Raw genomic sequence first — 25,906 nt, 5'->3', positions numbered from 1 at the left:
ACCAGCTCGAGGTCTTCGTTAGCGAACAGCGGCTGTTCATCATCACATCGAAAGAATCGTCATGCCACAAGAGAACTAGAGCTCATGATGCTCTTGCACAACCCTAACCATGACTCGTAGAGACGCATTCATCTAACAGGTTGACGAAGTAATCGCTGAGCCTAAAGCAAAGTTTGACAGTTGCTCTTAGTTACTTTGGCCGAACACGTTCGCTGGGGGCCAAGGTCTGGCCACATTGGATGATGAAGTTTCGGAGCTAGCTGCCGGTTCCCCTCCGACTCAGTGTCAACTTCATTTTCAGGAGCATTTGGCCAGCCGATCAGCAATACCTTTTGCTGTTGGAGCCTGAGATACAAAACATCCTCAACAGAAGGTTGGCCCTCCATTGAGGTCCAAGAGGTCCGTTGAGCGTGCAACACGTGTCGCATCTTGAGGCTATGCTTTGTAATGAGTGAGGCCGAAACAAATATAGTGTACCTGTATGCTCGAAAGATCCCTTTGAGCTCCCATTCACTGCTGCTGTAGACGATGGAGGCAGAAACAGCCAGAAGGCGCGGTCCAAGTAGTCCTCCATAGATCTGACTTAGGTGGCGAAACGTAATTGAACCTCACTTCCGTCTTCTCGATAGCCAGACAGGATGAATTTGATATAATCAAGTTGAATCGACACATAATGGTCGAATTCGATACCTCGATAGTCAGCACGACGCACGCAAGGGTGTTGAAGGACCCACACTTCGAAGGCGCGTAACTGCGGATGAATCAGGCCCGTCCAGCGGTGCTTTCACGAGTCACTGAGACCTTGTAAGCGTGCTGTGATGGTAGGTATGCAGTAGAGTGGTCTTGTGATGCAAAGTTCGCTTGTATGCTTTTCCGCCGCTCGATGCTAAACACCAAGGCCATTGAGACTCTGCAGCCTGTCTGTGTGACATGGGTAGGTCAACTTTGGTCGGTAGTAGACTTTAGAGGCCCTGAATGCCTATATAATGTATAGAAAAGTCAACAAGAACCCAGCCTAACTCTTCTCTCATCGTTAGCTCGAATGTACCAGTCCCCCAACACACCAGATTTGATTTCCAGCGGAGTGGGAAGATTAGCATCCGAGCTTCAAATCAGAGCTTTGGGCTTGCCAAATGCCGGTATAGACTCTTCTGCGGCCAAGGGTCTCATCTGCAACATTGTCTAACGCCACCGATACCCTCAAGAATAAGAGTGCTTGGCCAGAAAGCTCACTTCTGCTTCTGGAGGTCGTATGATGGTCTCGTTTTCTTTGTGGAAGGGACCAATTAGTGCTCGTGAACTTTCTCCGCCACTTTGACAAGCTATTATCTTCTGGCTGTTAACGTCTCTTCCGGTAGACAGTGTGCACTGGTTTGCGGTCACGGTGCCTCCACGGTGCCTCCGCGGCCGTCGTTAGCTCTCCAAGTTCGCCTTAGAGCATATCAGTAGGATTGATGTGAATATAAGAATGCATGAAGGCCTCGCCAATTCTGCTTTGCTTTGTTTTTGTGTAGGCTCATTCCATCTGAAATACCGATCCCCCAGCCGAGGTGAATATTTTGTATTGGATACAATACCAGCAGATAGCCCATGCAGAGATATTTGAAGGGCTTGTGAAGTGCCTATAGTAACTCGATTTTCGTCACTTAAACCCCTAGACTTACCTGATCTCGTCGATAACTCAGGGTGTGAGTTCAAATAACCCGGTGCGGAAAGTGTAATCACTTCATCTTCTGAGAGCTGATCTTTGGGTGTGAGTAGTTCCGCAAGTTATGACAATTACATTGGGAACAACGAGAACCATCTGCTGTTTGTTATGGCGGTCGCGGGCCTTAGGCCACCCAGAGCGCCTATAGGTGATTCTCGACGCAAGCAAGCGCCGAGAGCGTGGGCCAGTCTTGACTCCCAGAATACTTTATTTGCACCTGCAAGTTGTCCAGAGCCAAGAAAAAGCTGCTTGGAAACATAACGTCTACCATATGTACAGGAGATACAGGTGGGAAATTGGACAATCTCAGCGTATGATCTACGAGTGGGAAATCTGCGCCTGGAACCTCGAAGTGAAGGTGCAGATACCTGTAGCCACATATGGGCAACAGCTTCCCGCCATTTTTACCTTATTAACGCCCGGGATTTAGCGTTTCGAATAATTATGTATCGGCTGATTGCAGAGCGATAGGTGAGCGTATCGAACTGCGCCTGACGAACCACATATAGCTAACTGTTGCATAAGGGCATGCTATGTCGAATGAGATGGCCCCTGGGTTACAAGCTGTATACGTTGCATACAACTTGGAAGAAAAGTAAGTCGGCAATGAGCATGACCTCAGGACCCTTATGCAGAGGATGTGGCTAGCCTCATGTTTAGGCTGATCTCAAAGAGGGAAATTCGCCAAGCAACGCGCTAGGCAACGGTTCAATCGTTTCCGGTTGGTGACTTCGTGCATGAGACACGGCAACAATCAGATCGATGTCAACGTCCATCAATGAATATGGGAACCCCCCAGATATGAACCGCCTACCGTCCATACAGATTTCGATGTTTACACACTATCGATTCTCTCCCTCGACTGCTTGGACTTCGTGCATTGCTGTCATGCTCGATATATCCCTCCCTGTATTCACCAGGAATAGTAGGAGGCGACCGCCTGTGGATTTCTTCGGTTCCCGAAGAAGTCTAGCCCGGGTGGCTTTCAACTCTTACTCAAGTTACCTCGAACGCACGTGTTACAGAACTCGAAAACCTGGTCGAACTTCGAGAAGGTGAGCTGAACCTGAGGCAGGAAGAGCGGGATCACAGACTGACAAGAACATTGTCAGGACATTCTTTCCAAATATAATCGTGTTGACTCGGCCGAGCTGAAGGCTCTCAAAGAGAGGATCACTACACTAGAAAAGGAACGCGATGAGATCAAAACAGAATATGACAGTGCTGTTGCCGAACGCGATGAGGCGCGAACCGCTCTACAGAAGCATGTTGATGATCTTTCTACCGTCATCAAGAATGCCAAAGCAGAACAAAAGACTGTGCTTGAGACTCAGTTCAAGGAGGTCCTCCGAAAGAATCGGACGATATTGGTTGAGAGAAAGGCTGAGCTCGATGCCGCGCTAGCTGAAAAAGTGGTTCTGCAGAAAGAACTGGACTCTGCCAAAGCACAACTTGCTGTTGCATCAGCTCAAGGAGGTCCTCCGAAAGAATCAGACGGTATTGGTTGAGAGAAAGGCTAAGCTCGATGCCGCGCTAGCTGAAAAAGTGGTTCCGCGGGAAGAACTGGACTCTGCCAAAGCACAACTTGCTGTTGCATCAACTTAAGGAGGTCCCCCGAAAGACACACACGGTGTTGGTTGAGAGAAAGGCTGAGCTCGATGCCGCGCTAGCTGAAAAAGTGGCTCCGCGGGAAGAGCTGGACTCTGCCAAAGCACAACTTGCTGCTGCATCAACTGAAAGAACAGCGTCAGCACCTTTGGCCGTCAGCGTAGCTTGAAAACATACACATATCGTTTATTCAGCTACGGAGAGATGGGTTAGTTACTTTGGTTGAGTGCCCTTTCCCGACGGAATTCTCGTCCTACATGTCAGGTAGAATTTTTGATGCATCTCTGGGCTATAGAAATAACCTTTGGGAGAAGTAAGCCACTAGCGGTAGATTCCAGCACTATGTCGGGGACATATATATATGTCCAACGCAGCTAGTCGAGTTCTGCTGTGCTGACAATATGGCGTATACTAGGTACATATATGTACTCTAAATAGGCAAGTATTACATCCCCACTTCGAGCCATGGAGGATAAATCTAGGCAGCTTCTATGTATATTTCACCAATGATATTATTCCATCATTATAGATAGATTACCATGTCTTGATGTGAGCGTTGGGAACACTGACAACGACTCCATCTCCGGCTTCATCATTGACATTTTCCTTTTCTGCTGCTTTCTCTTTTTCATACTTCTTTGCCTTCTCGAGTTCTCATCGGCTAGCCCGCCCAGTGGAGTGTCATTGACTGCACAAGCATACACATCTAATATTATGAACCATCCGGGATTACTTTTATAGCTTCAAATACCTCTGGAGTCTTCTGGTGGTCGCCTCGTAAATGTGGACTATGTATCCTGGGAAATCACTTCTCCCCCAAACCTTATGCATGTTGTACCAAACTTGTTTGGCTTCATAGAATACTCAGTGTGCATATATCTTCTGCTTCAAGGTCAGACCTTGCCGCTTTCAAGTCCGGATGTGAAGCATCTCGACCACCAGATAGCAAATCATGGGTTTGAGGGGTACACCAGCGTTCATTGACGAATGTGACAAATGGAGAGTCTCGGGATCATTTCAACGATAATTGCATATCCAGTGACGATTTTGTATCTTTGACCCCAATGATCAGAGTTCAAGTACGACTTTGGCATCGTATCCGCCGTGGGTCAGTGGGGAGTGTCTCCATCCGGCGGCCTGAATGCCGGTATGTGTAGATTTCTGGATGCCAAAGTCCCTTCACTAAGCCCTCGACGGCAATATCGCTTAAAAACAGAGAGGATGAGAGTATCGAGAACACTGGAAAGCTTTCTGGGGAGGCAGTTAATTAACAATGGTTGGTAGCAAAGTATGGTCAGACTGAATTCCAGTAAAGGGCCGAAGAGACTAAGGATATTTACGCATCAAAAAAGGTCTTCCGCCGTCTTCTCGCCTTGTTTTGCCTCAATATATGGCACCGCTTGCTCTCTGGAGTACCGTTTACATAGTTACACTGCTTGGACCCCGTAGTGATACCGTCGAGCAATGCACAACACCGCACAACGACAGAGGAGCTCCCTTGATCTTCACGGGATAGGACGATGTTCATCGCAGCTTCATGTGACGCTCCCGATACTGCTAGGGGGCCTCACCGCAATTCTGTTAATATCATAGGAGGATCTGGTTCTGGAATATCTCTTGTAGAAATCTGTTAGCAAGTTAGTAAGCCGACGATGTACTCGTTCTCTTTTCTGATGTTGCGCGCCTACTGTGGCGCCATATGCGGCACTCGCATCTCTAAACACTCAAAAAGCCAATCCAGTTTGCTAAGAGTCGCTCGTTCTTTGCAATCTCCAAGTATTTTTGTTACACTTTTAATGGATACCTAGTGACGAACACCCCCAGTTCAATGTCAGAGAACCCTTTGGCATCCATTCAACTACTAGGAGCGATTTTCTAGCCATCCAGAACTCACCCGAAACTATGCTGATAGTCAGCTACGGGGCTCAACAAGCGCTCTCAGGCTATAGCTGATTAGGAAGAAAACCGAGCCGACAGCAGCAGGACTTCTCTTTACCGTACCTAACTTTCCCGACATCAAAAATAGGCTCTATAAACCGATTACGATGGCTGTATAGTCACGGGTCTGTTCTTGAAGCCACTGATGCTCGTTGGTAGCCAGTGCCGGAAAAGTAGCCATGGGACCTCGAACATACTAACATACCTGTCAACAGCGTGGAATATCCCACAAAAGAGTCAGCATACATACTCACTCCAACGAGTCCAAAGACGCCAACACAGTTGCGCAAGCCCATACCGTGCGTGCGACGTCCGTCGATCTTGCGAGCAATATACCATGGGGACTTGATATGGTGAAGCTCCGCATCTTCTGGATCGAGGAACTCTTGGAGCGGGCCGACCTGGCACACAATGTTCGCGATTTACTCTTCAAGCGAGATGGTCATCTCTCTACAACTATGAATCTTGCATAGGAGTTCTAACGTCATATGCTTCGCCGAGTGCCGCAGTGTCCGCCGTCACAAACCATTACAGGAGACTTCAGAACACCAAAGACTCAAGTCCATAACCCGGACAGTAGGAAAAGTCACTAGCAGGTGAGTTTGACGGCCTAATGCATCTGACTCCCTATCAAGTAACAACTTACGAAGTGTTATGCAACGCTCAGTTCTAGGCGATGTCTGGGGGCTAACTGGGATGTATTGACGAGTCTGACCTCCCTCTCTCGGAGGGAGATCCCTATCTATTATATAGGCAAAAGGAGCGTTCCAAGGGAGGGCTTTCTCGCCGTCGCACAGCGCGCCGCGTGGAGCCATCGGCCGTCGTCGGGCGGCGTTCTATCGGGCGACGTTCTAGACAGAGAGAACGCCTCCTTGTGAAGCCCGAGAATATAGTCATATATGACTAGAAACAGTGAATTGATGGTGTTGCAAAAGTTGTAAGGAACGTGAGTGCGTCGGCGTTCCGCCGGAGGCGCTAAGGCACTAGGCGTGAGTATTTGACTTGTAAAGACAGTGCTGAAAGCCCGCAACTCAGCCTAGTTCAACACGAAGCATCCCTGAACAGCATCCCTGAACAGGAGTCCTCCCATAACTACTCGTTTTTCCTCACACTGGCGTCCTCGAAGAGCTACAATATACCAGCTACTCATTACTTAAAGTCACACCTAAAGTTGTTTCACTTTTCTATCCTCATTAAGCTCGATTCTAGAACCTACCAGCGAAATGAAATGCTCACTCCGAGCTCCCCTCGCACGAGACGTTCGTCATTCCCTCAGAGCCAAAAAGAGCGGATAGAGACCTTGCAGAAAGAAATGCTCAAGGTGGTGGATGTGGTGGTGGAAGCAAGCTTTGATCTCTATGTACATCTAGACAGCAACGCTCTAACTAGTCTGACCCACATGGACGGAAGCGGCCCGTCCCATGCGCCTTGCCCCAGATACTCCCCAACTGCCGTGACTACGCCCAACAATGCCCCGGAGATTGTAGTTAGTAGCTAGATGTGTACAGATACGGAGCATGCATACATGGCTACCCTTGACCAACTGCTCGGGATCGGGGCTACCATATCAACATTCCTGCCCCGTTCAGCAGGTGAGTCTTGGCGACTCCTGAATCAGCGGAGCCTTGTCTACGGACGACACTCACATCGAAGACGTTAGCCTCGGCAGACTGGTTGATCCCCAAAAGCTCTCTCGGAGGAGTCTTTTATCAGTCCGATGGCCTGCCCGGGCGAGAACGAGGCAATAGTTCAGTGTAGTGGGTTTGGCAATCCTTTTGGCGGTGATGCTCGCCAAGCTATCAGCAGAAAGGCAGCTGTACCAATTCGGGTCTTTGTATCTATCATCTCTATCCAATCCTACCTGCAAACAACACAGCCTGCGTCTCCAGTCTGCACGCTAGCATGGATAACCGTTATTGCTTGTACTGCGGTTACTGACTGCCCTGGGTCGCCACTTTCTGCAAAGCATGCGGTAGGCTGACAGGTTTTCGGCTTCGACAGGAGCCGCGGGAGGATGCAGCGCTTCACTACCGCCATCCATGCTATTCTGGGCACTGCGAGCACACGTCGGCAAGAGACGCAGGCTATTTGCAGTAAGAGAAAGCTGCATCTATACTAATAGCCGAGTGTGGCGCAGGAAGAGAATTGAGCCTTGAGACATTGGGTCAGACGCCGATTGTATGTGCGGGGCGTTCAACGACGACTATCGATGTGCGGACTCGGAAGGCAATTATCAAGATACGGGACCCAAGACCCATCATCTCCTCCACGAACAAAGACGATCGGCGGCATTGTCGTTGCGTCAACGACAAACGACAATGCCGGCCTAACACCCTCGAAGCTAGCACACTGCCACTAACTGTTACGCTTACTCCGCTAAAGGACAATCAAGTCTCAATCCAAGCTCGTGGTATGACTAGTCGCAGCATAGAAACTCCGAACAATACCGTGTCACAGCAAACAATTGTTAGGTCTGTGAGATGGAGATCGAGACAAAGACATGTCTCGAAGTGCCAGAGGAGCGACAGTAGTATCGTGATCAGTGATAGCCACTCGTTGCATCTCAACAGCCACTATTTACGACATGGCATGGTGAGGCGCATAAGAATAGCGCTACGTGGATCACATTATCACTGGGTAGGGTCGAAATTATAGTAGATCAACAGAATACTTTCCTTGCCAGGAAGTTTTGTATTCTACACCTACACTGCAGTAAGTAAATCAGGATCGAAGTAGGTTGAGACACGATGAAATCAAACACAAAAGTGCGGCAGAACTAAGTAGGAAGTGCTCGTCTGTTTGCATAATTATCATTGAAATCTACATCTGCTCTGACAATGTACATATGCAATGCAAACTGATCATCATATTAGATGCAGCTTATTTTCTCGGAGAACGTTACCAGAGGCGGACTCATTCGAATGCAGAAGAGTAGCTTAGTCTGGTGCGTTCTCAAGCGGCCAATGGACCGGTAGGTACTTTGACAAGTACGCCAGCCAATTTGGCCATTCCCAAGCCGTTTATTCTTTGGCTTCATGAGTGGCTTCTTGCCACGCCCGCTCGGCTGCCTCCACCGGAGGCAACTTGTAGTCTTCGTGACAGAAAGTTGTCGGCGGTCCCTCTGCAAGAGTAGGCAGTAGTATGGCAGGCATCCGGATTCCAGCTTCGACTTTTCCTGATGCTTTGAATTCCGGATGATCCTTGACCAAGTTCTCAAGGCGTCCAACCAGGTCTTTCTGAGTTATCCGGTAGTATTTCCAAAATGAACCAAGGTCTTGGATCGCTAGGTTGAATGCGCCCAAACTCGTTATCTTGATTTTCTCATGATCATCGCGAATGGAATGAAGGTATCGGTCCATGTCTTCGAATCTCGTTTCCTGATTAATGCTTACTTTGTCGATTTCCGCGAGACTTCTGAGGCTCTTGTCGAGTTGCTCTCCCATGTAGACTTGTAGGTATTTCCGCACCTGGGAAAAGAGGTGATTAGTGGCCAGAGCGCAGGAGCACATGTAGTCTCTCCAAGCGTTGTAACTGTCACCCCGTATATTGGTTCTCATGAAATCATCAACTGTGGTCACTAGCTTGTCACGTTGCATGATGAATTCATTGCCCGATTCGACAAGGAATTTGCCAAAAATGTACGTCATATCTTTGACTTCGATAAGTGTACTTGGTACCTTTCCGGCAATATTGGATGTCTCCGTTGGACAAAATTCATGCCAGATGGTATCGAACCGAGCGATGACAAATGTCTTAGGTTTCGCACAATTGTCCCCGCGGTGGTGGTTTGATCTGTGACATGAAGTGCAGTACTTCGTAGGGATCTCGGCCTTCGTCATCGGATGCTGCGAAGGCCCGGAGGGCTCCCTATTGTGAAGGCCACGACCATTATCAGGCTTTTCGTTGCCATTCTTGTTCTTATGGCTGCGCCCCTTTCTGCCGGCGTGCGAATAGTTGGCGCTCTTGGCAGAGGCATTGCTTCGACGTGAGCCTCGGTCGTGATTTCGTTGTTTATCGGACCATTCTGTAGGCCTATCTGCCCAACGTGAGTCAGCGAGAGTCTGCACTCGCGGACTCCGAGACCGCCGATGGTCAGGACCGGGACTTCTTCGGTCTCCACGGTAATGGTCGCTGGGTCCTCTCTCGCTTTGTCGAGAGGAAGGGCTGCGGCTTCGTCGCTCACGATAGAGATTGCGGTTGTTTTCTCTCTCGCGTTGTCCAGAGTCCTCGGGACTGTGGCTTCGTCGTCCACGATAGCGACGTGGACTGTGTTTTCTTTCGCGATTTCTCTCGTACCTTGGAGAGAGTCGGCGATGAAGGGGTAGCGGATCGGCCATACGGCGACCCTCATCCCTATATTCATACGATAGTCGGCGGTCTTCTCCGTTGCCCGCTCGACGATCATTGTGATCTCCGTCATCACCTGGTCCCTGCCTATTCGTGACAGAGACCAGAGGGCTCTCGCACTCTGGGCATGAATCGAATGTGAGTCTGGTGACTTGCATCCGAAACACACACGCTGGGTTGGTGCACCTGAAATGCAACATTTTGTTAATCTTGTTTCTTTCTGACAGGTGAACTCCCAGGCTGATAGAATCGAGAGGAGGATTCTGGCTGCGGTGGTGTTTGGGGCCTGGCTGCGCCCCTTCCAAATCGGGCTAGCCTGCTTTCATGCATCTCGCCAAGACTTATCTCTACGGGGATCAGGTATGTCCAGCGGGAACGGGAGACAGCTGTGTATTGGGAACTGCTACCTACTACTTTATTGCGATACACGCACATTATCTCTGCACAAGTGCCTACCAATCTCAATTTCTCATTCTCAAAGACTGCAGGTCTTTACATTTGTCCACTTACCCTCGCTGTGGAGGTGGAAAATGTGGGTGTCTATGTGAGATCTAGCTCCCGGTTTTCTTCGGCCTTGCATGCCTTGATGAATGTGTAGGCAACTCTCGTGTTATCCAAAGGCCAGGACGCAGACCATGTTCCTATGACATGTGCATCCGTGCAGGTGAGCTGTAGTCCCAATGAAAGATTCATCACGTCGACCTTCAGCTCAATCTCAGTTGGCTTCAGGAACCCGATCCTCGGAGGGTCGCTGGGTTGATGTGGTTCAGCAATCACAACACCATACTCATTATCCATATGGAGGTGGTAGATCCCGACTGTAACGCCAATGTCATTCTCCTCGGCGCTCGCTTTGAGTCGTGCTGCCAGCTCTTGTTGTGGCTGTCCGACATCCATATCCACCAGGCTAGTCAGCTGCTGAGCCATGGTAGAATTTGGTACTAAGCTAGACAACGTTTTCTTGCATTGGCGATTGAAAGTAGCCCTTCTATGCGGGTCCTCTATTGTCATGAGCGTGGTGCAGGCGCAGTAAAGTAGGGCCATTTCCTCCATGGTCCCATTTACGAAGCGGTCCTCTTCCACCAAGGTGACGAGGAATGACAAGGTTATGGAGATGGAAAGTTCCATGCCTTGAAAACTGCATGTCATGATTGCAGTCGTGAGTTTGAAAATGTCCGCCAGGCTCATTCGGTCTCCGGACGCTTCGAGTCGGGGTAATAGCGCAAGCAGTGTCTGCGTTGGCGATTCACCTGCTTCCTCTTCATTGAATAGACCTTCAATAAGTATAGGTTGAGACGATCTTGAGATTTCCCCTGGAGAAGACTCTTCCCAACTTAGGCATCGATGAATGACGCGGTCTAGGACACTAGTGTCCATGTTGGTCAGAATCGTGCCCCCCGACAACGCGATCAGTTCATGGTAGAACGGGACGCAACGCAGCCGATCTCTAAGAGACTGGACCAGAGTGGCAGACTGAGTCTCTCCTTGCATCTTCTCATCAAGGCGCTCCTTCAATGCCTTGATTTCGCTGGATAGAGCTGCCTTGTCTTCCTGAGCTTTATCCATCTCTGACTTGTGCAAGATTACATTGCTGGTCAGAGTGCTGGCGTGATGGTCCGCCGCGGCACAAAGCTTTGTGCATTTTTCCTCGAGCCCTTGTATCTTTTGATTTGCGGACTTTGTCGCCTGATAGGCCTTTTGTAACAATTTTCTCAAATCATCGTTTTCTTGTGTTAGTCTAGCATTAGATTCCAAGAGGCCTGCCATTTTGTCTTCCATTCTGGCCTTCTCGCTGAGTGTTGCCATGAGCTGGGCTTCTTTGGCTGCAGAATGTTGTTTACTCTCTTCTGCAGCTACAGCAAACTCGTGGTCGGTATCTGCCAATTGTTGCTTCACCCTGGTGTAGAATCCTTCAAATCTTTCACGCTGGGTTACTGTCTCGGCAAGCTCTCTTTCGAAGCTCTCTTCCCTGTCAAGGTGAAATTGGCACACGCCATGATAGTCCTGTTGAAGTTTGATGAACGCTTGCTGGGCTTCGGCCAGTTGCTGGAGAGATTCGGCCAGTTCATGCGTCCTGTCGAGGAACTGTTCTCTGACCTGTGAGTATTGCTCGTGCGCAAACTTGACATCCCCTTGGGAGTTGCGTAGACTCTGGTCAATCCGCGAGAGTTGAGCCTCTTGTAGTTTACGGTGAGCGTTCGACTCGGTCAGCTCGGAGAGGACCTTTTCGACGCGAGTTTGCAGTGCCTCCTTTTCACGAGACACTTTTTCCTGCAGTTTTTCCAGAGTCTGCAGTCTGCTTGTCTGCTTCACCTGTTCTATCGTCAAAGTGGTGTTTTCCTGCTCTTTTTCTCGGGCGTTGGCTTTCGCCTGCTCAATTTCATTTTGCTCAGCGATGACGGTAGCTCTTACGCGGATTACGGCCTCGTCCATAGCTCTAGCGAAACTCGATTGTTCTTCGCCAAATCTAGCAACCTGCTTGGTAAGCCCTTCCAATATAGCCTCAAGTCTCCGTACTGCTGTTCGTACTGCATTGAGCTGTTGAGACAGGGGCGTGTTGTCTGCGGTGGTTTCGGCCGCTAGACTCTGGATGATTTCGGGGTGCTTTGATAACACTTTCCGAGCCATTTGCAGAGTTTTCGCTTTGGCGGCGGCAATTTGTTCTGCAGAGGTACTGGACATGGCGATGCCCAGATCTACTGCGAACGTGGGAAATTTCTCCGTAAGTGACGCAAGGTCGGCCTTGAGTGTTTTCTGCTCCTCGGCGGCAACCGTTGCAGTGGTTTTGAGTTCGTTTATCTCCTCAAGGATATCATTGAAGCCTTGTCTTTGCGTATGATCAATGGCAAGTCTCTCCTCTGCCATTGTCAGGATACCCGGGCGATCGTGACTCCCGAACAACTTTTCCAGTCGGGAGGACAATGTATTTGTTTGCTCCTCGTTGGAGCTAGAAGTCTTTGAATATGGGGACTTCCCCCCGGATCTTGATCTTGGACCCATGTTATGTACCAGAGTCGAATGGTTTCTGAGACATAGGTGATGAGGTTGGAGGAAGGAGAGTGCGGGCTCAGTTCTGTGGTCAAGCAACTAAAATTCCCGGCCGCTGCGGTGAGGCCGCTAGGCTGCAAAGTGCGAACAGACTACTACCTTAGGCTTGGATTTAACAACCCCATACAGGATACAGCTATAGATAGTGCCCAAGTACCGGGCTGGGGAAAGTCTATGCCAATCTAATGAACATAAGCACTACGGCGACTGAGAGGGCGAGGCGTAGGGCGGTTTATTGAGACCGAACCAGCTCGAAATGGCTGGGGTGATCGCACCGAAGATGATATCCCTATAGCACATTGAGTGTTCACAGCACTCTATTGGATGCTGTTCGCCAGGGTAGCCTGTCACAAGTTAGCACATTCATCTCTCGACGTTGCCCGTATGATGGTGATACCATACTTAGAATTTCTTTCTCCATAGTTCAAGCCTAGAGACGTCTCCAGAACCTCCACCATGCGATTGATATGCTGACCATCCCTGTTTCCATGGGATATCGCTGGTGAATCGTCACTCAGGATCCGAGGCATCCGCGACAACGACTCCATCTCCGGCTTCATCATTGACATTTTCCTTTTCTGCTGCTTTCTCTTTTTCATATTTTTTTGCCTTCTCGAGTTCTTTGGTGAAGGCCGCTCGACCTTTGGCGTCGAGACCACCAAGTTTTGCTTCCACCACATCCACCACCTTGAGCATTTCTTTCTGCAATGTCTCTATCCGCTCTTTTTGGCTTTGAGTGAATGACGAACGTCTCGTGCGAGGAGAATTTGAAGCCATCGGGCATCTGGAACTGGTGGTCCTATGGTTGTGTTTCCGCAGATACAAGAGTCTCGGTGAGGGAGATCGATTTAAGGTAGGTAGGCTGAAGCGATGAAAGGGGCAGAGGTTCATACGCCTCAAGGCAGCCAAGCAGGCTGAGGGAAACGCTCACTACCCGGACAACCTACCCGATTGAGAATAGGTAATTTCTATGGTCTTCCAGGAGTCCACCCGTGTACAGACAGTGGGTAATTTAGCTGAGTTTTTTACAAGATCTTCGATATATCTACTCGTTTAGTCCGCGCTCGAGAAGGATGAAATATACCTATACAACACAGAAAATGAGCCTGATCTCTGCTACCAAGGTAAGATACCAGTCGATACAGGATGGCTTCACAACCTTCTCGGTAAGGACCTTCGTCTTTAGACTCTATGGATGACAAATTCCCAACTCTTATGCTAGATATTGGCCTCAACACATCAGAGAATGAGAGACAAACTCACGCTATCTTACGAGAGTACATGCTTCAAGTCATCGGAGAGTTCCTGTCTATACACCCGGAAACCACAGCAAAGTTGCATACAGAAATCGTCGACATCAGCGACGCCTTAGTCAAAGAGCTAACCAGAATATGAATGTCAACCCTGGGACTATACTGGATTTCAAGTCATTTGGCGAAAATTGTGCAAAGTCCAGCCAAAAATCAAGTGAGTTCTGTTGATCCTACACAATCGGCATTGGCCGAAATGAGTATATTGATGCTTCTCGTGAAAAGAGAGCATGAGCAAGCCCGGATCAATCCTCGAGATACAGAAAGAGAAGAAGAAACACACAGACATTAATGTGCTTAAAGGAATTACATTCACCAGAGAGAACTATACAGGAGCAAACACAAGCTGAACTAAATATTCATTGACAGCTACACCCTGATGAAAGACGAATACGAGCCTCGTCGATGACCAGCATCAGCTTTATCGAAGCTTCTCTGGCTCTGCATGACCAGGAGCATATCGATCTCGATTCGAACAAAGTGTCCTCGACCTAGCCTTATACTTGGGCTACAGCGAGACAATGCCAACAGCCGCTGGAACAGTTAAGCAGCGTCCATGATCGCAGCAGTTTTGGGCGAATAATGTAAGTGCACCTAAAATAAGTACAACGCAATGCAACTACGAAGGAGTTTTACACGCGCAGGGAGAAGAGGCTGCGCATGTGGAGAGTGAGGAGCCAGAATAGGGGGTAAGGACTCCCTGACTCTACAATCACTAGAAAGAAATCGCCTTGACAAGTGAGAATAGTGGTCGCCGGATCGCGGAAGACGAGTCAACTACTGACTCATACATATGGATATGCCAACTTAGTATAACACTCTACACCGTAGTTCGAATTCTGGTCTTCATGCGCGGATGAATCAAGGTTTAGGACGGGATCATGGAGTATTGAGGGAGAGCATTCTCACCAGGAATCATGCATGCTGTCCTGGGTGGGTTGTGATCACCTCTCTGCAAGTGGGAGTATGTCACGTCGGGTTAGACCCGAACACTACTAACATGGCGTGGCGGTATGAAGTTCATAGTGCGATATAAACAAGAGGTTGTGCTGGGGAGTAGCAGAAAGTGAGTGCCTGAGTAGGGCGTCCAAGAACGATCAGGATCCCTGTTCTACAAACCCTGGAATGCTCTCTCGTCAACTTGATCATCGTAGGCATCCTTTGCCCCAGGATCGTGCTATGGTCTGGCACATTTCTCCGAGCCACCCCCAAGCCCTCGGTGACTACCTTACTGATCTCTGCTTCAACTTTATCTACAGCCTTCATGGGGAGTACGGTGACCTGAGCGGTCTTGGCGCGCCCTGAATCAACGCAGCCTTGCGCGCCCAAGAACCACGGTCGATAACCGAGCGCGTTGGAATCCTGAAATTGAAGGAGATGATGTTGATAGTTACTTCGTGTTATGTAGTCTCAAATAGTACAGTTACCTGGCGGGCAGTGACTCTCGCCAAGCCATGTGCAGAACCGCGACATACCCAAATTGATATCCTCTGATACCTTTCCTCCTCCTCCTCCTCTCTCCCACCACAACCATCATCTTACAGGGTGCGTCCAATAAAATGAATTACGCTTATTGCGGACACTGTAATTTTCAACGACCATTTGACTGGTCTCCTTGTTGGCAATGCCATGGGGCAGCGAAGCTGCTTCCTGAGCCTGATCCACTGCTACCCAGCCCGGGCGCAGCAAGCACTACACCGCTACCCAGACAGGAGGTAGCGGCCCGTAGTGCTCTGCTACCCGGTACGCTGGATGCAGCTTGTAGCCAACAAGCAAAGCAATCGCTTGGAGGCTACCGCCAGTATCAGGAACAAGCACCTGATACTGGTTCCGAATCCCGTGCACCCGCTGAAGGTAAGTATCCTCTGCGCCCGTTTCTGTATTCGGAGTTCACTTACTCACTATCTACAGGGTCCGGGCAGATAAACGGCGGGGAAATGCGCGGTCCAGGATGTACTCAACAGCAAGTCTTGAGTACGGTCCTAAGATCCGACAGAAACCCGCGAAGCCGTGACATGGAGTCAGAAACGGATGATTTGTATGGCGCATCTGACGATGGCCATTCATCCCATCATGCACCAGAAGCGGAGCGAGTGACCTCAGTGCGGTCTGATGAACGTTCCGAATCGACGTTCACATTGGATTCGCGATCTGAAGCAATGGTTCAGACGATCGTTGCTCGCGCTCTTGAAGAAAGAGAGAGAATCTTGGAGGGGTCCCGTCGCGATGTAGAACGACGAGACCACAGCCGGCCGTCGTCTGCACCGACCAGAAGTCCTGTGTCGTCGAGTTACCCGGCTCTACCAGGCCCTACGCCTGCAATTGCAACGCCTAGCTATCGACAGCTGGCGCCAGTTCCAGGTCCGAGCAAGAAAACCGGGAGCCAAGCAAGTCAGAAAGGGCACCAAACTGCAGAGTGAGCAAGTGGGAGTTCAGAAATACTCCACCATGGCCTCCCGTCCAGCAGCACCGCCCTCGCGGGCTACAGCCGCGCCCCCGGGTGCGGTCGTGGCGCCGTTGATGTCGTTCGCTGCTACGCGCCAGGCAGCTCCAGCGGAGGTTATTCGAGCACTGAAAGAAAGCCACCAGCTCGACAAAATACCTTTCGACGTGCGCATGAAGGGCATAATACGCGATAAGGTATTCCCGGGTACAGTTTGCAAAGAGTGCCGACTGCCACACCCCACATGCTACCATGGCAAGGGCTATTACGAAGCTTTCAAGCCTTGCGGTAGCGGAAGTAAAGAACTCCACTGCACACAGTGCGGTGGTAGAGGGCACACGGTCAATGAGTGTGGAAAGGGAGAATGGCGCGACTTTCCCGACAATCCGCCATTGCAGCATAGTCACCGCACACACTTCCGCCCGTGGCCTCGTGAGTACGACTGGGTACCATTTCCGAGACACTATTACCGGCCGGATTTGTACCCAAAGGCAGACCCCATGCACCCGGATCTACCGAAACCCATAGCGCAGACTGGGTTTGAATGGGGACTTGCAAAGGCAAAATGGGGCCTCAAGTACTCGATCGATACGGAGTACGCATTTTCCCGGGGTCTGAGACCCACTAAATTCGATCTCAAGACAGTTCGAGAGTGGTTACCCTTTGCAGCTATACAGGAGCCACTCTCTGCTCCGGTTCGAGAACCAGAGGCTCGCAAGGAACCTCCAGCAGATTCAAAGGTGGCAAAAGAGAAAGTATTGCCGAACCCTGAACCGAAATCAGAAAAGAAGATATCCAGCGATGCTACGAACGCCGCTGATCCCAACGAAGGCTATGGTGGCGTGACACACCATTCTAGCTTACCAAACCCAAACCACACTGAGAAGAACAAGGGAGATCTCAGTCCGGCATGGTACAAAGCATTGGCTCCCATGCTTCCCATGGAAGAACTTAGGTACAGTGAGACCTTACGAGGAAACCTCGACGCTGCCATCAAACAACATGAGAAAGGTGGAAGCGCGAGGACACTCAATGTTCTTCTCGCGGCTCGACAAGAAGTCTTTGATCTCTACAAGATCTACATGCCGCATTGGTCGCCAGCGAGGAAGAAATCTTTTGGCGATCTGCCAAACAAAGTCAAGGTGGTGATCTGCTCTCGCATCGAGGAGCGCAAAGAAAAGGCGTTTCAGCCACCTCCGCCAAGAAAGCTCGATCTACAGTACGAGCGCACCCGCGGCCAGCATGGCGAGCCTAGGTTCGAAGAGTTTGTTCGATCCTCCGGTCAAGAGGAACCAGAGGAAGAGGAACTTGGGGACTGGGCCGACGATGATGACTTCGGAGGGGCAGGGGCTGCGACGACAACACAGGATCGGCGCCACCCTCAGATAATGCCTCGATCGGATGAAGAGGCAGATGTTCACATCAAAGGCTTGATGGATCACGTCTTCAGTGAATTTGTACTGAATCGAGTCGTCATCCGAAAGTATGAAGACTTCATTGGGAAAACATTGGAAGACCTGAATGAAAAGGCTTCACAGTTTGCGACCGTCTTGAAGGCCAACGAATCAAAGTCAGAGGAAAAGGACAGAATCGTAGCCAAGACGAGGGAATTCTTGAACGCAATCAAGAAACTTCCGACTCGTTGGATCGGCGAAGTCGACCAGCTGATTGTCGTGATCAAGATTCAGTGCAATGAACTAGGCGATGACACGGAGAGAGGTATGAAAAACTTCACAGCTCTGCAACAGGCACTCCAAAAAGCCTTTGACGATTTCGAGAGAAATATGGCCGACCACCTCTCCAAATGCTTCAGCATCGAGGGTGTTTCCGAGCCATTTCTAAGCTGGTTGAGCTCTAGCTGCATGGAGGATCCCGAAGTGATCGCAGGAATCCAGGGTGCTTTCCTCCCAGACGAGAGTCAACCAAGAGCGCAACTGCCGCGCTTTACTTGGCCGGAATACTTCTTGCTTGAAGTGATCAAGAAAGTGGCAGAGCCGGAAAATGACTCGAAGAATGAGTCTTGAAATCCCTCAGCTGACCGCGAGGTTATTGGCAAAAGAGTGGTAGTGGGTAATACCATCTCGTGCGACAGGAATGCCGGCAAGGACACGATCCCCCGGGACATTCCAATGTGTATGTCTGTGTCTATGTACGAGGTAGATGTTTGAATGAGAAACCCCTTGTACGGAAGCTTCTCCCTTTGTGTCCATTGTGTAGATCCATGTGGTAACTGTAGTGTAGAGAGTAGTACGCAAGGCCCTACACCGGGTCCGCAGTTATTGTGCCTTGATCGAGAGGATAAAGAAACAATGGCTTTGTCAAGTGACATTCCATTATATTTCTTTGTGCCGGGCAGACAACGGACCACGAGAGCGAAGAGTCAACAGTTTATCTGATGGTACGTGATCCTTCGACTGGTGCAAGCCTGACACTTCAATTCCCATCACACCTTTGCTAGAACTCGAACATCTCACGGGTGCCGATTGAACGCGAATTCCATACCTCTGTGCCGTGAACGAGTACCCTCATGTTCAGAACATTGACACGACGACAACAGCATCATCATATTCAACCGTTTTCCCTCTCTCATCGCAGTCATAGCCTGTCTGTCGATTCTGAATACGCTCTCTGGAAATTCAAGCCACTCCCCCAACAACCTTCACCCCTTCGAAGCTATACGCTGTGATGATCTTTGAACTTGGGCCATTGGAAGAGATTGGACATTTGAAAACATTCTGGGAAGAGGAGGACAAGCCAAGTGCATAGGTCACCACAGGCTCACAGCTTCTATCCTCCGGCCTTCCTCCCCCCGCCTCGAGTCTGCGAACAGGATCCAAGCTTCCCATACTTCCTCGCTTCGCGTCTATCCCTGTGATAGAACCTCAATATTGCAGACCTATTTACATTATCAAGAAGAGGAGGACATGATCTGGAAGAGGAGGACATTACCAGGAAGAGATTGGTATACTAAACATACATATTTTGTATGGCTCGATAACCATATAACATTCTCCCTTTTCGCCCTCGACCTCATTCTGCCCCTCGACCTCATTATGGTGATACGTATCCGCCTTTCATGTCTAAGGGGATTGGCCGTATTAAGAGATTGGAATTCTTTACACACATCAGGGAAGAGGAGGTCAGGCCAGGTACAAAGGCGGACTCAGGCACCAAAATCTCCTTCCCTCCTTCCCATTTCCTCGGATCCTAGCCTCCTTCCGCCGGGGAGTCACTGTGATAGTGGACTAAGCAAGAAGCCTCGGGGCATTTGGCTTAGGCAATCAAGGGCAGGTAAGTAATTCGACTCTGACCGATCTCGACTTGACTACAGGTACACTGTGAGAGAGTCGTAGCTCCACCTGTGGGCTTTTGCTGCGATTTCGCGGGCCAGCACCTAACTTCGCGCTAGCACAGAGCCTCAGACCATGGATCTGTCAAATCATTAGGCCTAGAGCCGCAGATGCAATAGCCTATTTGCTACATCTGATTTGTGTCCTGACCAACATAATAGCATCGGAATGACAGTGATGTCGACGCAGTCGGAACACACTCTTGTTGACCGCGACGGGCAAAAGTTGTTCTCACGTCTGAGGTAAGTCTTTGAACTATATTGTTCCATCTCGCAGTCGAAGGACATCCAACGCAGTCTCACCTTCTCATCCCACTAGTTAGTCGCCAATGACTTGGGCCCGTAACTGCATCCAACCCCCCTCTATACCTGTGCGGCACTGTTGTATGCCACCAATGAAACGGCCTGGCAGAAAAACAGACGTGGCCGTCTACCTCACCCATGCTGAATTTTCTCTTCTGGGGTCTTAATCACTGACACTTGCAAGTATACTTGCATATAGGGAGAGTCTTCCACGGCCCCCTGCTCCTCATTGTTGGCATCCTAGGTTTCATTCGTGCTGTTGAAGATGAATCGTATCTGGGGCACGTTAACTGGCCCTGGATCTTCCTTGTGGATGGTATTCTGACCGTCGTCTGCGGGATTGGAACCCACTTTCCAATTGTCCGCCTTCTCGAAGACCCGCACAAGACCTGGAGGTTCCGGAGGGGATGAAGTCAGTGTTGTGGGTTGACTGAATCAATCGATACCCCATGGACGTCAAGACACCCCCGCCGGATTGCCTTTTTCACTGGCAAAGCTCCCTGGGCTGCAAGATCTTGGATGGTTCTTCTTTCCAGCGCCAGGGTTGCTTCTGCTGTGACCTGTGCTGTAGCACGTAATGTCCCCATCGTCCTTCGTCAAGGGCTTAACTCCCGGAGGCTATCGCTGAATGCTTGAGCTGTCCGGTCATCAGTACACAAGTTAGAGTAAACGGCAGGCTGACTTCATTTGTTTCCAGAGCTATGTCTAGCAACGATGATTCGCCTCGTTGTGAGTGCCTTTTCCAAGAAGATTTCAATTCGGTGCGCAATGTCTAGCCGCCTTTTCCTCACCAGACAGGAATGGGAACTCCTCGAAGCTTGACAAACAGGTCCATTTTCAAAAGCCAGGATGTGCTACGGTAGAGATAATATGGTCTTCATCTCTCCCTGCGTTTGTGCTGCCAGTCTCCGAAGGTTCAGAAGTCTACGCGGGTAGACTACAGCCACATCACAGCCGCTGGTATAACGTTTCTCGGTTTCGACCACCTGTGCCTCCTTGTACGTGGAGAATAACGAGCAGACGTCAATTGCGTAGCGTTTGAAGTATACTTGCGATGGCCATTTGGACGATTGACGATTCTACAATAAGTCAAGATTGCCATTACTGTGACTACCAATGACGATCATACACTTGTGAACCCAAGAACAATCAGAGAACCTGTGAGATGACACCTGCAAACAATCTGCAACATCAACCTAAGATCTCGTTAAGAACTTCGCAGTACAACGGCCTCAGCATGGAGGAGTCTTTGATACATCTACGGTCTCTACTACACATTCGGCTCGGTCACTTTCATTCTCAAAGGGCTTGTTGAACTGGGATCATGATTCTTTGCTTGCTCAAAAGTAATCCCTCGTCAATATGACAGTATCTTCTGCATCCGAGTACCCTCATATAGCGACACAACACTGGTGGTTCAGGTTTCCCCCCGGTGCAACGTCCTCTCGTGTGCACGTACCCACACCATCAAGGATTCTTTCTATCCCGAACGCTCTCTCCCCTAGATACTCCCTGATCTCATTCTAGTGCTCAATTTATCCATACTTGAGACTTGAACTCGAACTGCAGTCTAGAGTGCCGTACTGATTCGGCCTTGTTTGTCTGATTGAGTCAGCAGTTGACTTGTCTTCTGTGATCCGACGATCACCATCCACCTGTCTCGGCGGCTTCTTTCTGGTGACTGCAGAGTGCTGAGGACCTTCCACTCTGGGGAGGCTCCTTGCCTTTCATGCGGGCTCCTTGCCCTGGTGCTCACGTAGCCAAGGTTCCTTGCCCTGGTGCGCGTCGCGGTGTACCATTGCCTTTTCATTTGTCTGTGCAACGTTGAACTTCGTCATAGTCACAGGATACTGTGCTCATCCTGGTGCAGTCATCAAATGCAGTCATATAGTCATATATCACTTACAGAAAGCAACAATAGTATCCCTTAAAGGTCCTTTGCTGCTCTTTTAAAAGTCCGGTAGACTCTCGCTTCTAACGGCCAGGCTGCCCTCCACGTCCCGATGATAGGAGCTTCCATACAGCTAAGTATCAGAATTTCGTCTCGGGACGCAGCGTCAAAATCTAGCCGAATTTGTGAAGGCTTCAGTACGCCAACTCTTGTTTGCCCACCGGATCCCTGAGGCGCAGCAACAATGATTCCACAGTCTCTCTCCATTTGTAAATGGTAGTTGCCGACCGTGATACCTACATCATTGGCATCAGCTTTTGCTTTAATCCGAGAGCCAAGTTCATATTGTAGGTTATCTTCTTGACCTTCTATGAGACTTAGCAGCTGCTGGGCTAAAATAGAGTCTGGAGCCAGCCTAGAGAAGATTCTAGCATGGTCATCAATGAAGGCGGCTCTTCTCTGAGGGCCCTGAACCATTGTAAGTATGGCACAGATACAGTAAAGTATACCTATCTCATTCATGAAATCAGCCTCAAAGTGATTTTCTTGAACGGTGATGATCAAAAATGACAGAGTCATGAGAACAGGGAGTTCCATCTCCTGTAAATTGCATTTGGTGATAGCAGTAGCTAACCAAATGGTATCTTTTAAAGACAGTTTCTCAGTAGCAGAGTCGAGATGGGACATGAGACGGAAGAGTGTCTGTGTTAGTGACAGTACCTCTAGACCTTCGTCGAATAGTCCTTCAATCCTCAAGCGCTGAGAGCCGCCGTAGAATAACTCTTGAGATGGTCTCCTCAGGTATGATACACCCTGGAGGACACGGTCAAGCGACGAAGTCACCTTACCTCCTAAATTGCCGGTACCAGGAGCAGATACTCTCTTGTTTGCATTTGAGTCATCCGGTGAAGAGCTTCTAATTCTCTTCAAACTCCGTGTGTTGGTGGGTTGATGACTCACTGTAGAAAGAACGTCGACGGCCTCCTTTTCGAGTTTGGCCTCAGTCTCAGTCCTAGTTATATGCCGAGTTCGTAATGGTTGATCCATCGGCCTATATTGTGATCGCTCTACTGCAGCTCCCCCAGCACGTGGTTGTTCTCTATAGGCTTTCAGTTTAGCAAGTGTCTGCTTATGTGCAGCTCTCTCAGACTCAAGTTGACCTCTAAGCGAGTCGAGTTCCTTCGATCTCTGTTCTCTAACAGAGTCAGGTTCGATTGACACCTGTTCCCTAAGGGATCCAAGTTCATTTCGAGTCTGTTTGTGTGCTTCCTTTTCTCTTTCGGCTTCGCTTTTGAGCTTTTTAAGCTCATCTCTCAAGGAAATGCATTCCTCTTCTGCGTCTCGAGGACTGCTCCAGGCTTGCTCATGCTCTCTTTCCTCAGGGAACATTGCCATATTCAAGGCAGTCGATGCCGACTTCATAGTTTCAGCAAAACTCGAATGTTCTTTGCTGAACTTTGCAAGATTTTCGCCCAGGGATTGGGAAACCGAGTCAAGTTGCCGGATTGATCTTCGTAGCCTATCGAGCTCCTCGGCTACCGGTGCACTGATTTCGGCCATTTCTACCTGCAACCCGGCTATTATTTCTGGATGCGTTGACAGAATATCTCTGACGAGTTGGAGGACGCTTTCCCGTAGAATTATTTCGTTTTCTCGGTCGTCCTCGGATGTGTCAAGGCCAAAATCTAGCGTAAGAGTTGAGAATCGCTCGTTCAAGGATGCTAACTGAGACCATAACTGCTCGTGCGTCCTTACCGCTTCAGCTTTAGCCTCTTGATGATGTGTTGTATGACGGATTGCATTTCGTATTGTCTGGTCAAGCTCTTTGTTGAAGGCTTCTCGACCTTTAGCGTTGAGGCCAAATTTGACTTTCACGTTGTCTAGAACCTTCAGCAGTTCTTCCTGCAGAGAGGCTATCTTTTCTGTTTTGGTTTGATCAGAAGACGAATGTCTTGAATGAGAAGGCTCTGAGGCCATCGTTTCTCGCTCCATGACGTTAAATCATGGAAATTGGCGTGAGTGTGGTGAGTGTGGTGAGTCTATCAAGATTTTGTCCTAATAAAATAGTCACAGCCAACCTGCGCGGTCTTGAGTTCAAATGACGATTTAAATGACACTGTAGCAATAGTCTATTATTTCACTCACCAAAACCAGGACCCTCCTGCGTACATAAGTCTAAGCGGAATATTCAAACCAATCTGGTTGACACCGACATGGATGATGAAAACATTGCAGACGTTCTAGGCACTTGCAAGCAACGTCTAGATGCACTGCTCGACGTCCTTACCCAACTTTTGTCCTCCTTCGACAAGGACGAGGATGATCCTTTTTTTGCTCCTACAATACTAGGTGCAGGTGCCCATGTCGAGGCACTAAAGATCAGTATCGACAGACAAGAAACATTGAGCTTACGATTAGCAGATACAAAGCAAGCTCTTGCAGCCACACAACAGGCTCTTGCAGTCGCAGAACAGGCTCGTACAGCTACATCGCACCGCAACCGGGAACTGAATGAAGAACTGGACCGCGGGCGTGAAGAACTGGACCGAGTGCAAGAAAATCTCTCCGCAACAATGACAGAATTAGCGCGATCACGACTAGATCTGGCAAAGTCGAATGGAGAGCTGAACCGTACAGCACAAGTTTCCTCTGACAAGGGAGAAGGAGAATTCCCGGCGGACACTCAGACAACGGGTGAAGTATGGCAGCAAAGGATTGCCGAATTGGAGCAGAGAAATTCTGAGCTCAAGCACGAAGTCAAGAATAAGACTGAAGCTGAGCGTGAAGCCAAGGAAAGTCTCATGGCATCACAACGCAAACATGAACAAGAGACAAGCAAGCTCCGAGAAACCATTCGGCGGCTAGAACAGGAAAAGAGCACAACACTATCAGGCTCGACGCATGAACAGACTGATAAGCAAATGGAAAATCAGCTGGAAAGCAACCCTGATCGATCGGAACCCACAACCTGGGACACCCGAGCAAGTGTTAATCTTACACAGATTAGTGGTATCTCGTTACAAACAGCGATACCATCAAGGCTCCCTATTTTGTCCCGGAAACGGACACGTATCGAACCTTGACGATGCTATATCCAGAGATTCTAGGAAAAATTGCCCCATGTCTAAATTAGTAGGACGGCTTGTCAAAGACCAACCGTGGCCATTAGCAGAGAAAAGCTGCAATTATTGAAGAGATATCGAGTAAACTCAAAGACGAGTACTACAGATGACGGAAATTCTCATCTTTTGAAAAGGGTCAGGGTTCAGAAGCGGTAATGTATCAAGGCCGCGTTGAGAGGTTGATCCAAAGTAAATATCCTCCTCTTCTTCTCAAAGCCTTGCATATTGGAGCTGCGGAATAATCCTACGGCACAGGCTGAGACGATCAAGATGACCACTTTGCAGACACTCAAGGAAGAGAATGCAGGCCTGTTAGCGCAATTGCTTGATGAAGACCTACACGGCGTCAAGTTTGCTCCTGTTAGCACCGTGGACGCCCTCAAGCTCGACCTCAAAGACATGGAGATGATTGTCGCGGAAAAGGAGAAACGGATGAGACGTCAGCGCGAGATATGGACACAGAAAGCCGCCGAGTTTCGCGATGTCATTGCCAGCGTGCTGGGCTACAAAGTCAACTTTCTTCCCAATGGCAAGGCAAAAGTGTCGAGTATGTACCATGGCCGGACCCAGATTGCCGACGAGGACAGCGATGAAAAAGACGACGACGAACATCACATCGTCTTCGATGGGGACAACGGTACAATGAAGATCAATGGAGGGCCAGACGGTGCTTTTGGCGAGGAAATCAGAGATTTGAGGTTTTGTGTGAAGAAGAGAAAGCACATTGTGAGGGCCGTGATGAAGAAGATAATAAACATCGCATCGTCTTCGATGGGGCCAACGGCACAATGAAGATCAGTGGAGGGCCAGACGGTGCTTTTGGCGAGGAAATCAGAGAT

The 25,906-nt window shown here is 49.4% G+C and overlaps 8 protein-coding genes across 8 annotated transcripts; 5 read left to right on the top strand and 3 right to left on the bottom strand.

Moving 5' to 3' along the window:
* Positions 1 to 2,241: 2,241 nt before the first annotated feature.
* Positions 2,242 to 3,216, top strand: PV08_11737 (uncharacterized protein; the record flags this gene model as incomplete). Its single annotated transcript, XM_016386045.1, has 4 exons — positions 2,242 to 2,303; positions 2,382 to 2,433; positions 2,638 to 2,763; positions 2,821 to 3,216. 4 exons carry the CDS (start codon positions 2,242 to 2,244, stop codon positions 3,214 to 3,216), a joined length of 636 nt encoding a protein of 211 aa, XP_016230177.1.
* A 5,058-nt stretch (positions 3,217 to 8,274) lies between these two features.
* Positions 8,275 to 9,659, bottom strand: PV08_11736 (uncharacterized protein; the record flags this gene model as incomplete). The annotated part of the gene is made up of 2 exons (XM_016386044.1): positions 8,275 to 9,290; positions 9,338 to 9,659. The coding sequence occupies 2 exons, from the start codon at positions 9,657 to 9,659 to the stop codon at positions 8,275 to 8,277; spliced, it is 1,338 nt and encodes a 445-aa protein (XP_016230176.1).
* Positions 9,660 to 10,141: 482 nt separating this feature from the next.
* PV08_11735 (uncharacterized protein) lies at positions 10,142 to 12,466 on the bottom strand (the record flags this gene model as incomplete). Its single annotated transcript, XM_016386043.1, has 1 exon — positions 10,142 to 12,466. One exon carries the CDS (start codon positions 12,464 to 12,466, stop codon positions 10,142 to 10,144), a length of 2,325 nt encoding a protein of 774 aa, XP_016230175.1.
* A 3,052-nt stretch (positions 12,467 to 15,518) lies between these two features.
* Positions 15,519 to 16,379, top strand: PV08_11734 (uncharacterized protein; the record flags this gene model as incomplete). The annotated part of the gene is made up of 2 exons (XM_016386042.1): positions 15,519 to 15,813; positions 15,871 to 16,379. The coding sequence occupies 2 exons, from the start codon at positions 15,519 to 15,521 to the stop codon at positions 16,377 to 16,379; spliced, it is 804 nt and encodes a 267-aa protein (XP_016230174.1).
* A 28-nt stretch (positions 16,380 to 16,407) lies between these two features.
* On the top strand, positions 16,408 to 18,426 carry PV08_11733 (uncharacterized protein; the record flags this gene model as incomplete). Its single annotated transcript, XM_016386041.1, has 1 exon — positions 16,408 to 18,426. The coding sequence occupies one exon, from the start codon at positions 16,408 to 16,410 to the stop codon at positions 18,424 to 18,426; it is 2,019 nt and encodes a 672-aa protein (XP_016230173.1).
* A 3,555-nt stretch (positions 18,427 to 21,981) lies between these two features.
* On the bottom strand, positions 21,982 to 23,922 carry PV08_11732 (uncharacterized protein; the record flags this gene model as incomplete). Its single annotated transcript, XM_016386040.1, has 1 exon — positions 21,982 to 23,922. One exon carries the CDS (start codon positions 23,920 to 23,922, stop codon positions 21,982 to 21,984), a length of 1,941 nt encoding a protein of 646 aa, XP_016230172.1.
* Positions 23,923 to 24,158: 236 nt separating this feature from the next.
* Positions 24,159 to 25,028, top strand: PV08_11731 (uncharacterized protein; the record flags this gene model as incomplete). The annotated part of the gene is made up of 1 exon (XM_016386039.1): positions 24,159 to 25,028. The coding sequence occupies one exon, from the start codon at positions 24,159 to 24,161 to the stop codon at positions 25,026 to 25,028; it is 870 nt and encodes a 289-aa protein (XP_016230171.1).
* A 309-nt stretch (positions 25,029 to 25,337) lies between these two features.
* On the top strand, positions 25,338 to 25,859 carry PV08_11730 (uncharacterized protein; the record flags this gene model as incomplete). Its single annotated transcript, XM_016386038.1, has 1 exon — positions 25,338 to 25,859. One exon carries the CDS (start codon positions 25,338 to 25,340, stop codon positions 25,857 to 25,859), a length of 522 nt encoding a protein of 173 aa, XP_016230170.1.
* Positions 25,860 to 25,906: the final 47 nt, after the last annotated feature.

Source organism: Exophiala spinifera (assembly GCF_000836115.1).
Source record: "Exophiala spinifera strain CBS 89968 unplaced genomic scaffold supercont1.10, whole genome shotgun sequence".
Classification (NCBI taxonomy): Eukaryota; Fungi; Ascomycota; class Eurotiomycetes; order Chaetothyriales; family Herpotrichiellaceae; genus Exophiala; species Exophiala spinifera.
Note: the sequence above shows the minus strand (reverse complement) of the source record. Positions and strands in the feature narration are given on the sequence as shown.